This window comes from Mustela lutreola, chromosome 8 (assembly GCF_030435805.1).
Source record: "Mustela lutreola isolate mMusLut2 chromosome 8, mMusLut2.pri, whole genome shotgun sequence".
Classification (NCBI taxonomy): Eukaryota; Metazoa; Chordata; class Mammalia; order Carnivora; family Mustelidae; genus Mustela; species Mustela lutreola.
In genome coordinates this window covers 58732498-58744776 of record NC_081297.1, presented here as the reverse complement: position 1 = coordinate 58744776, position 12279 = coordinate 58732498, and the positions used below count along the sequence as shown (strand labels likewise).

Sequence of the window (12279 nt, the reverse complement as noted above, 5' to 3'; positions counted from 1 at the left end):
CTTTGTTTTTATTGTTAAATGTGCCCCATCTACAGAAGTGCATATAAAGTTAATGATTGCAGTTTAAAATAACTAAAAAAAAATGCATACTTCCACTTCCCAGGCTAACATACCAAACACCATATTTTAACATAGAAACTCTCAGCTTTTCTGTCCCCAAAAATATAGATCTCAAAAGACACATCACCATCACCATACTGACACTGCTTTTCTTTTCACACCACCAAAGTTAACTCTTATTTTTGTTTCTGTTCTGGGTTTTGGTCAGGCTTAGAGAATTAAAAATTACAAACAGTAAATTTCAGCTGCATGCTTTTATAAAATTTAACAAATGTATGCAGTTGTATATCTACAAGCACAGTCGACATTAATATTATCTCAATCTCTTCAAAATTTTCCTCATGCATTTCTGTAGTCAACCCTTACTCCTTACTCACAGCTCTTGAAGAATAGTTTTAGTACAAAACTAAAACTAAATGTTCAAGAGATCAGCATATGGCACTAGCACAAAAATAATGTGAGCTTTTTTTTTTTTTTTTTCCTGTTAGCAGTCTGTAACACTTTGGGTATTTTGCTATAGTTGCTAATTAAAAAAATATATAGATGTTTGTTTATTTTTAATGCAATAATATATGGAGAAATGAACAAACTATGTAAACAAAAAGGGAAACTCACTTGTTTTTCTTTAGATTTATAAATTTGAGCTATTTCTTTTAGAGGTGCTTTTTAAAAAATCCAGTAGATTCAAGAGAGGTTTCCTTTTGGTTTTCTGCCAGGGGTCCAACTGGTACCCATCTGACGATTTTTAAAGAAAGCCTCCCAGAGCTGTAAGGGCAGCATAATCAATAACTTAAAAGATGGCCAAGTCATGAGATCCTTCAGAAAGGAGATCAAAGCCAGAGCAGCTCGCGGTGACGATCGTTCCCATCACCAGACACACACCAGGCAACCGAAGATGAAGCACAACCACTGTAGCAAAATACCTTGACTGCTTGTGAGACCAGTAGCGTTGCAGGCCAAACCGTACTGTATTTCCTTCATATAACCTCAAGGAAGCACATGTGCTCCCCACAACACCTCATTCCTATCCAGGGTGGGCCGCGCTCCCGCGGCACCGGAGGCTGCCGAAGCGCGGCCAGTCCTCTGCCAAGGAACGCCTGGCGTTCTGTAGTGTTTGGTGCTGTCTTAGATTAATGTTGCATTTATTATGTTCAAGCTGTTTCAGGATTGCCATATGTGCAAACAAATCATGCAGTACAGCCGAGGAATATATATTGTTGTTGTTTTTTTTAAATCCATTTTTTTTAGAATTTTCATTAATACTGTAGTTATACACCATATGCCTTTTTTTTACCCCAAAAAAAGCTTTATTGCAAGAAAAGTGTCATATTTGATACACAGAACTACAAAAACAAAACCAAAAACCATAAGTTTTTCCTCACAAACACTTGATTACAAATTTACACTGTTTCTTTTTTTAGGTATTAAAAAAACAAAACAAAACCCCCAACTGGATATAAATTGGTTATGAATCTTTGGTCAGCACAGGTGTGAGAGGAGCAACCTGGAGCCTGCACGCGCTTTGGCCATTTCACATATGAGGTTTGGTCACTGGTCCAGGGACAGGTTCTTGGGTTGAGAAGTACACGGGGACGTTCTTCTATCAGCACGTCCTGGTACAGAATCTCTTCAAATGATTAAAGCAAACTAAACATCAATTCATTATACAAACATCTCTCATACACAATAGGCTATAATAAAATGAGGCATATGGTGTATGGTCCATTGTACTTTGGTTTGTTTATTTTGTATTGTCATAGAAAAGGAATCATATAGTATGTAGCTTTTGAGTGTCTCTTTATAACCTTGTGAAATGCTTTTATGATTCATCCATGTATTTTCATATATCATTTGTTTATTCCTTGTTTATGTGGATACACGGATTCACCACTTGATGGAAATTACAAAGCTGCAGTTTTCATATTTAAATAGAAGTTCCATTTTGAGTTATATTTTTTGTATAATAAAAGATATATGCTGTGGTTCAGATTTTGCTTATGGATGTCAGACTTTTCCAGCACTATTTATTGAAAAATATTGTGTTGTCATTTAATCTTTTGGGCATCTATTTTAAAAGTTAATTGAGCATATACATTTGAGTCTATTTTTGGATTCTATTCTGTCCCTGGATCTATATATCTTTTATTTTGCCAATTCCATATTCTCTTAATTAATCTGCTTTATAACAAATAATTGCTTAGTAATTTTATTATATAAAAATCCATAACAAAATAAAAAGATAATTTGACTATTTTAGGTTTTTTAGCTTCCCATAGAAATTTTAGATTAGACTTGTAATATCAACAACAACAACCACAAAAACTTTCACTATAAGCTTGACTCAAAAAACTTGGAATTCCCATTCTTAGAAAATAAAATGCTAAACAAACTGAAAATTGATAACATGGCTTTGACCTTTCAGAGAACTGAGGTCATGGGGTAAACTGCTACCTTGCAAACCAAAAAGTGGAACAAATTCAGAGTCATGGGTGAGATTTGCTTACCTGGAATACAGCTGCTGGAGCCATAAAATGGTAGGAATACTTAAATGGTATTGACAAATTGTTGAGAATAAGTGTGAACTAGCATTAGAAAATTCAGAATGACCTCACACTTTCATGGAGGTTACCTGCAGACATTTTTGTGAAAAACAGAAAAACCCCTTCCTGCTGAAGGAAAAATAACCTTGTCTAGACACACCAAAATTGTTCTCCATTACAAAGACTTATTTTTCAGTGAACTTTACTATATCATTATCCTAACTGGGCAAAGCACATTACTCACAATCCAATCCTCTCTAAACCTTAGGTCTCAACTCAAAGGCAGATGTTTGGGACAATTATACTCTAGAGAAACGGTTGTGAAAATCACATCATAGACACACAAGCTTAAATTGTTGAAAGCAATCATAAGATTCCCAAACACTATCCTTTTCCCACAACTACTACCACACAATATACAATGTAACAGTGGATTACAGCTGTAGAGCTCTTCTCTTTCTTGGAAAGAATACTTACAGAAAGGGAGATAAAAAGCAAAGACACTAAAGGATATGAAAACATCTTCAACCTACAGCTTCAGCTGCAGTAAATATTAAACACATCCCAGCAAAATTATCTTAACAAGATTATCCCAAATCTTCATATTAATGGCCTATTTACATCAGTTTATATTTCAACAATAAAAAATTGCAATGCATAATAAAGTAAAAAAAAAAAACAAAATACCCTACCTACCATCTGATGATAAAGTAAGCTACAGAATTAGAACAAATATAACACAGATGTTAAAGATATCTAGCAAAGAGTTGAAAATAACTATGATTAATATGGTAAGGGCTCTAAAAGAAAAAGTAGAAAGCATGCAGTGACAGATGACAAAATTAAGTGTAGAAATGAAGCCTATAAGAAAGAGTCAAAGGAAATACTAGGAAAAAAAAAAAAAACCATTTACAACTAAAATGAAGAAAGCCTTTGATAGGCATGTTAGTAGACTGAACAAGGTAGAGGAAAGAACCAGTGATTCCTGAAGACAGCTCATAAAAACCTACCAAACTAAATGCAAGAGAAAAAAAATTAACAAAACAGCATCCAAGAATTTGGGACAAACCCAAACTTGTAACAAAGGGATCATTGGAACACCAGAAAAAGAAGAGAGAAATGAGAAAAAAATATTTAAAGAAATAGTGGTTGTAGAACTTTCCAAAATTAATGACAGAAACTAAACCATGGAAACAGGAAAATTAGATAAACTATGTGCACAAAAATTCAACTACCCATATAATATTCAAATTCAGAAAACACAAAGAAAATCTTCAAATAAAACATGGGAAAAATACAGTTTATCTAGAAAAAAATGTAGAAAAAGGAGAGAAAATCCTTAAATAAAAGATGGGGAAAATATAGCTTATCTAGAGAAAAACAAGTGTGAAATTACAGCACACTTTTAATCAGAAAATATGCATGCAAGAGGAGAATAAAATGAAGTATTTCAAGTGTTTAAAGAGAAAAACCACTAACCCACACACAGTTAAGTTATACTTCAAAGGTCAAGGAGAAATAAAGACTTTGTCAGACAAACAAAATGAAGGAATTCATTATCAGCAGGCCTGAACTTTAAGGAATTCTTCAAAAGTTCTTCAGGCAGAAGAAAATTATACCTATCAGAAAACTTACTCTACATACACAAAGAAAGGATGAACATGGAAGAAGAACTAATTAAAGGTCAAATACAATATTCTCACTATAAAGATAAATTAATGAAGACAGCAGGGTATTGATAATAGAATATACATAAAGATCAATGAAATGGAATAGAAATTCCACAGGTAGGACAACACACATACAGCTGATCTTTGAAAAAGAGCAAAGGCAATTCAACAGAGAAAATATTTTCCACAGATGTAGAATTGGACATTCATATAAAAAAATCTAATCACAGACCTTTCACAAATTTAACTCAAAATGGATCAAAGACCTACCACAGAACTACAACAATAAGTAAATGGGTGGTGATAAGTGGAGCCAGGATTCTCACTTTTGGAGTGGGAGTTTACAGAGAAGGGGAGGAAGGCTGCATATAGTAATACTTATGTATTTATATACAAGTTATTAGGATCCTATATATTTCCTGGCTCTGTCCTCTTAGAGGGTCTAGAAGAAATGACACCATGGTATCAATGAACAAACCTAGAGCCCAGATCTTGGTTTCTAATACCATGCTGGTCCAATAAGAGTAACTAAGTATTATTGCACAAGTATCTTATTAGAGGGCTCTGGTAAGAGATATATAAGATGACCCTGAAATATCTTATAGTACCAGAAAACAAGGAAGTGATTTTTTAAAAACATACTATGGGACCGCCTGGTGGCTCAGTGGGTTAAATCCTCTGCCTTCGGCTCAGGTAATGGTCTCAGGGTCCTGAGATCGAGCCCCATGTTGGGCTCTCCACTCAGTGGGGAACCTGCTCCCCTTCCTCTCTCTCTGCCTACTTCTCTGCCTACTTGTGATCTCTGTCTTTCAAATAAATAAATAAAAATCTTTAAAAAAAAAACATACTATGGTCGTTGGATATCAAATGGAAGAGCAGCTAATTAAAAGGCCTCCCAATGGCCAAAGCTAGATAAAATTAGCAACAAAATAAATTGTATTGGCTATAACTCAGAAGTATAAAATAAGGATCCATGAGTCCATACTGGATATAAATAAATGGGTATTTATCAGTAAATTAATAAATGGGGAAGAACACAAATTTCCCATGTAAAGGAGTTCCAAATAATTTATACAGATACCCTATCTTCTAGGCAGAGCATAATTCCCATTCCTTCAATGTCAGCTGTTCATAGTGACTTCCTTCCACAGAGTACAATGTGGAAAGTGCAGGACAGGAGGACAGCAAATTTGTGGAGGACCCTAACAACAACAACAACAACAACAACAACAAAAAAAAAAGTGACTTGATCAGGTGATCAAAGTTCCCATGAAAAATGATAAATTATTCTGATAGTAAAAAAACTCATGATATGGATGTGATGAAAATGGAAAACTTAACCCCATGGGCTTCTTTTCCAAAACACATAACCCTAATTTAATATGAGCATAGATCATCATATAAATCCCCATGAAGGTCTATTATACAAACTACTTGATCAGAGTTCTTCAAATACTTAAGATAATCAAAATTCTGAAAGAGTGCCCCATCCAAAGTAGCCTCTTAAAGAGACGATTAACGTACTGTAGTATTCTGGAAGAGATCCAGGAACAAAACAGCAACAGTAGGTAAAAATAAAGAATATCTGAATAAATTAGGTATTTTTTTTATTTTTTGTTTTTTGTTTTTTTTGTCAGAGAGAGAGAGAGAGAGCAAGAGCAAGCACAGGCAGAGTGGCAGGCAGAGTCAGAGGGAGAAGCAGGCTCCTTGCGGAGCAAGGAGCCCGATGTGGGACTCGATCCCAGGACGCTGGGATCATGACCTGAGCCAAAGGCAGCTGCTTAACCAACTGAGCCACCCAGGTGTCCCAATTAGGTTCTTTATAGTTAATAATAATGTATCAATCCAACAACATATCAATAAATGTGTCAGTTCACTGATTGTAATGAATCTAAATATTAACATGATTATAGGAGAAATTGTGTTGAGGACATATAGGAACTCTACCTTCACATTTTTTATAGTTCTAAAACTGTCCTAACTACATAATTTATCCAAAAAAAGAGAAAAAAAGAAACTCGATGATATCTTAATTTGAGTTTTGTTGAATCTATCAATACATTTGTTAAATATTGATACCTTAAAAATATTAAGCCTTCTAAAACATGAGGATTTCATAACTTTCTGCTTAATTATATGCTGATGTTTTAAATTCTACATCACAAAGAATTGGTTTACTTATTTTTCATTGAAACATAACTAACATACATGTTATATTAGTTTCAGGTATACAACATATCCAACAATTCCACACATTATTCAATGTTCATCACAATAAGTAGTATACTATATATTATCATAATAATATTTACTATACTCCTTATGCTGTAGTTTTCATCTCCATGAATTATTTATTTTATAACTGGAAATTTGTGCCTCTTAATCCCCTTTATTTATTTCACCCATCCTTCCATCCATCTTCCTACCCTGGCTGGCAACCACTAGTTTGTACCCTGTAGTTAGAGGTCTGTTTTTTCTGTTTAATCACTTGTTTTGTTTTTTTTTTTTAGATTGCATATATAAATGGTATTTGTCTTTCTCTGACTTCTTTCATTTATCGTAATACCCTCTAGGTCCATCTATGTGGTTGCAGATGGCAAGCCCTCATTTTTTCCTTTTTTTTGGCTGAGTAGTATTCCATTGTATATATATCACATCTTTTATTTTCCATTCATCTATCAATGGACACTGGGTTGCTTCCATATCTTAGCTATAATGAATAATGCTACAATAAGTGAGAGGTGCATGTATCTTTCTGATTTAGTGTTTTTGTTTTCTTTGGATAAACATGCAGTAGTTAGATGACTGAATCTTATGGTATTTTTATTTTTAATTCTTTGAGGAACTTGCATGCTTTTTTCCATAGTGGCTATCAAAATTTAGATTCCTATCAAAGGGCATGAAAAGATTCTCTTTTCCTGCACATTCTTACCAGCAGAGTTTCTTGCCTTGTTGATTCCAGCCATTCTGACAGTTGTAAGGTGATATCTCATTGTGGTATTGATTTGTATTTTCCTGATGATTAATGATGTTGAGCACAATTTCATGAGTCTGTTAGCCATCTGTACAACTTCTTTGGGAAAATCGCCTACTCAGATTCTCTGCCCGATTTTTATTTGGGTTAAATTGAGGGTTTTCTATGTTGAGTTGTATAATTTCTTTATATATTAGGACATTAACTCCTTATTGGATATATCATTTGTAAATATCTTCTCCTATTCAGGAGGTTGCCTTTTCATTTTGTTAATGGTTTCCTTCACTGTACAAAATGTTGCAGGTTTTCTTTTGTTTGTTTGTTTGGTATACTCCTAATAGATTGTTTATTTGTTTATTGGCAATAGATTTTTATTAACAAAATATTTGAATAGAACATTTTATATCCTTGTGGCCCCTTCTTCTTGCAGTTTTCTGCTTCTTCACAAGGTTACCTGTAATTGAATTATAGTGCCTCAGCAGATGTTTATCTCAGGTAAAAATAATATAAGACTGAGCACCTGGGTGGCTCAGTTGGTTAAGCATCTGCCAGATCATGATCCCAGAGTCCCATGATTGAGTACCATATCAGGCTCCCATCTCACATGGGGAGTCTGAGTCTGCTTCTCCCTCTGACCTTCTCCCCTCTCATGCTCTCTCTCACTCTCTCTCTCCCAAATAAATAAATAAAATCTGTTTTTTTTAAGATTTTATTTATTTGACAGACAGAGATCATAAGTAGGCAGAGAGGCAGACAGAGAGAAAGAAACAGGCTCCCTGCAGAGCAGAGAGGCTGATGCGGGGCTCAATCCCAGGACCCTGGGATCATAACCTGAGCCAAAGGCAGATGCTTTAACCCACTGAGCCACCCAGGCTCCCCAATAAATAAAATCTTTAAAAATATATATATAACATTGACAATATGAAAATTCCAAGACTGCTTTTCCCTCACTGCTATTCTCTGCACCTCTACACCTCTCTGACATTTAATGTTTTTTTGGAGGGGGAGATGAACCATGAGAGACTGTGGACTCTGAAAAACAATCTGAGAGTTTTGAAGATGTGGGGGGTGGGTGGATGGGAAGTTGGGTGAGCCTGGTGGTGGGTATTATGGAGGGCACGTATTGCATGGAGCACTGGGCGTGGTGCATAAACAATGGATTCTGGTACACTGAAAAGAAATGTAAAAAAATTAAAAAATCATTTCCCTAGGCTACCTAATTAAAATTATTCAACTAAACGTTAGAATATACTCCTCAGGAACATCTCTCTCCAGAGACATTTTAATTGCTTTTTCTAAGAATCTCCTGTGACTATTTTGAGGGGTGGAGGGAAGATAAAACGAGTCTGTTTGTTTTGGAAACAAGAGTTGGAAAACCAATTTTTCCCACTGGAAGGGAAGAATAAGTTTTTTTTTTTTTGTTTTTTTGTTTTTTTTTAACAAAATTACAACTCATCTTTATTTTACCAAAGTTACTGGGAGTCAGGTAAAATGTTATATTAGTAGGTCTCCCTAGAATCTAGAGTTAGGATATTTTTCTTTTCTTTCTTTCTTTCTTTCTTTTTTTTTTAATTTATCTATTTGACAGATAGAGATGACAAGCAGGCAGAGAGGCAGGCAGAGAGAGAGAGACAGAGAGAGAGGAGGAAGCAGGCTCCCTGCTGAGCAGAGAGCCTGATGCTGGGCTCCATCCCAGGACCCTGAGATCATGACCTGAGCTGAAGACAGAGGCTTTAATCCACTGAGCCTACCAAGCACCCCAGGATATTTTTATTTTCATAGAAATTTGGGGAAATAAGGGGTACTAAATGCTGGCTCATGGACTATGTAACTTAGGATAGTTCCCTTACATTTCAAGGATTTTCTCTCTCAAACATTTTTTTCATTCCTATGCAGATCACCTCATTCCTATATCTGTTATTTCTTGATTCTCACTCATGGCTTTAGCCTCTCCTTTTGAACGAAGAGCAGCAAAATATGCAACTTTGTCACCTCTATTTGCCTATTTCACGGTAACTAGTGCCTCGATCTACATTTTGCTCCTTCTTTTACTTATTTATTTTGAGAGTCTAACCCACATTCCAGGAAAGTTCAGTCTCTGGTTCTCCATGTTACCAGGCAGAAATTTAGAGCAGAGGTCCATTTTGCTGCTCCTCTCTCCATAACTCTGGCTTTATTCCTAAACAACAGCATAGCGCCAGAAATACTGCTACCCAATGAAAAACTTTTGCAAGACCATTTGAGTCTCAGCCTTTCAAACTAAACATGAATTGACTACATGAAACAGTCTGTAAACCTGTTTCCACTGTGTCACCAGCTGTTTCCTGGATCACCAGTTACAGATCCTCTTGAATACTTTGTTTACAGGTTCTACCAGCAAATGGGGCTGTGTCAACTTTCTATGAGGGCTTCCCCAATGTCAGGAATAAACTCTTTTCTAAAGTTATTCTTCAATATGTGTCATCTTTCTCTATGTGACCAGGATCATCCTGCCAAATTCCACCTACACACTACAGAAATAGCTTCTTGCATAATGAAATTAAAGGCAGAAAAAAATTGTGAAGTCTATAAAAAGCTCCAGAAGGAAAGACTCAAACACAGACACTCTATTAAACTAAGGCAACAGAACATTTGGATTTGAGAAGCCAAACTGTTACCACAGAAGATTATTTAACTGTAACTATATTTTTCATTTCTTACCTCATTTACTTTTTTCCATTTTCTAATCAATTTGTAACTTAAATCACTTAAATGTTTCCCTTTGAATATCTTCTAAAAAGTAGTAGACTGTTATTTAATTTAAAAAGGAAAAGTTTTAATTATTGGTTTATTTAGGATTATATAAATTTCAGATTTTATAGCCTTGATTCTTTTGTTAAGTTATTAATTCTCTATTTAGGCAGGATGGATATGAAACATCCTGAGTAAACTGTAGAAACTATTTAAAAAGCAAATTTCAAATGTTCTTTTTAAAGAAAATTCATTATAACATGGCCATTAGTAAAATATTTTAAATAAAAATAAAATAATATCAGGTGCCTGGGTGGCACAGTGGGTTAAAACCTCTGCCTTCAGCTCAGGTCATGATCCCAGGGTCCTGGGATGGAGCCCTGCACTGGACTCTCTGCCCTAAGGGATACCTATTTCCTCCTCTCTCTCTGCCTGCCTCTCTGCCTACTTGTGATCTCTGCCTGTCAAATAAATAAATAAAATCTTTAAAAATAAGAGAGAAAGAAAGTGTTTGAAATAAAATAATATCTTATATATTATAGTTTTGATACACATAAGAACAAATTTTTAAAGAAAGTAAAACATTTGATAAGTATATTTTTCATATACAGATGTGTTCATGAGACCTATCAAGTAACTTACTCAATGTTAAATGGCTAATGGTCTAAAAGGAAGATACTAGGCATAAGTTTCTTTGTGCTGGCTCATATATATTTTCAAAATTCAATGCAATTTGATGGACAATTCATTGCTCCATATATGTCTTACATACTTTTTAAATCAGCAGAAGTGCAAAAGAAAATAAATAAATAAATAATCCTGGGGATGCATGGGTGGTCAGTGGGTTAAAGCCTCTGCCTTTGGTTCAGGTCATGATCCCAGGGTCCTGGGATCTAGCTCTGCATCAGGCTCTCTCTGCTCAGCAGGGAGCCTGCTTCCCTCTGTCTCTCTGCCTGCCTCTCTGCCTACTTGTGATCTCTGTCTGTCAAATAAATAATTAAAATCTTAAAAAAAAAATAATCCTGAACTCACAAAAATCATTGTTTTTTGTTTGCATTTACAGACTTAGAAGAAGTCAGCAGTAAGAAATGAAAAATCAAACATCTGTGAAAGAGTTCATTCTTCTGGGATTAACAAATGACCCAAAACTAAATATTTTGATTTTTCTATTTCTGTTTTTCACATATATACTGAGTTTAGCTGGAAACCTGACAATTATAACCCTCACTCTGGTAGATCCTCACCTTAAAACTCCCATGTATTTCTTCCTTAGGAATTTCTCTTTTCTAGAAATCTCATTCACAACAGTTTGTATTCCTAGATTTCTGGTCAGCATTATAACGGGAGATATGACCATTTCCTATAATTCTTGCATGGCACAGGAGTTTTTCTTCATACTCCTTGGCGCAACAGAATTTTTTCTTTTGACTGCTATGTCTTATGATCGGTACGTAGCTATCTGCAAGCCACTGCATTACACAACAATAATGGACAGCAGAGTCTGCAACCAGCTTGTAATTAGCTCTTGGCTAGCTGGATTTCTCATTATCTTTCCACCTGTGATCATGGGACTTCAACTGGATTTCTGCGACTCCAACATCATTGACCACTTCACTTGTGACTCTTCTCCTATATTGTCGATCTCCTGCACAGACACAACATTCCTAGAGCTCATGGCATTCTTTCTGGCAGTATTCACACTCATGGTAACCTTAATATTAGTGGTTCTTTCCTATGTATTCATCCTTAAAACGATTCTGAGAATCCCTTCTGCTGAACAGAGGAGAAAGGCCTTTTCCACTTGTTCCTCACACATGATTGTTGTCTCTATTTCTTATGGAAGTTGCATTTTCATGTATGTCAAAACGTCAGCAAAAGAAGGAGTGGGTTTGACCAAGGGTATAGCTGTGCTCAATACCTCTGTTGCCCCAATGCTAAATCCTTTTATTTACTCCTTAAGGAACCAGCAGGTAAAGCAGTCTTTTAAGAACTTAACCAACAAATGCTTCTCAAATAAACTGTCATCATAGAGAAATTCATGACCTCAATTTTAAATAGAACCTATGTCTAACACAATATTAACATTGCTATATTCTCCAATCACTGTGATATTCAATTTCCTTTCCTTCAACTCTTATTCTCCATTTATTCTATTTTGGCCTCACTTAGTTCAACTATCCTTTCCCATTTACATGCCCTAAAAATTTTCTAAGCATGAATGATTTGATGTCACATAAATGAGGATAACACTTAACAAGAATGCCAGAATTTAGTTTTAACAATCATTGGAAGAACTTTCTCTTTG

The 12279-nt window shown here is 35.2% G+C and overlaps 1 protein-coding gene across 1 annotated transcript; it reads left to right on the top strand.

Moving 5' to 3' along the window:
* Positions 1-11062: 11062 nt before the first annotated feature.
* Positions 11063-12004, top strand: LOC131839731 (olfactory receptor 6C76-like). Its single transcript, XM_059187477.1, has one exon. The coding sequence runs from the start codon at positions 11063-11065 to the stop codon at positions 12002-12004; it is 942 nt and encodes a 313-aa protein (XP_059043460.1).
* Positions 12005-12279: the final 275 nt, after the last annotated feature.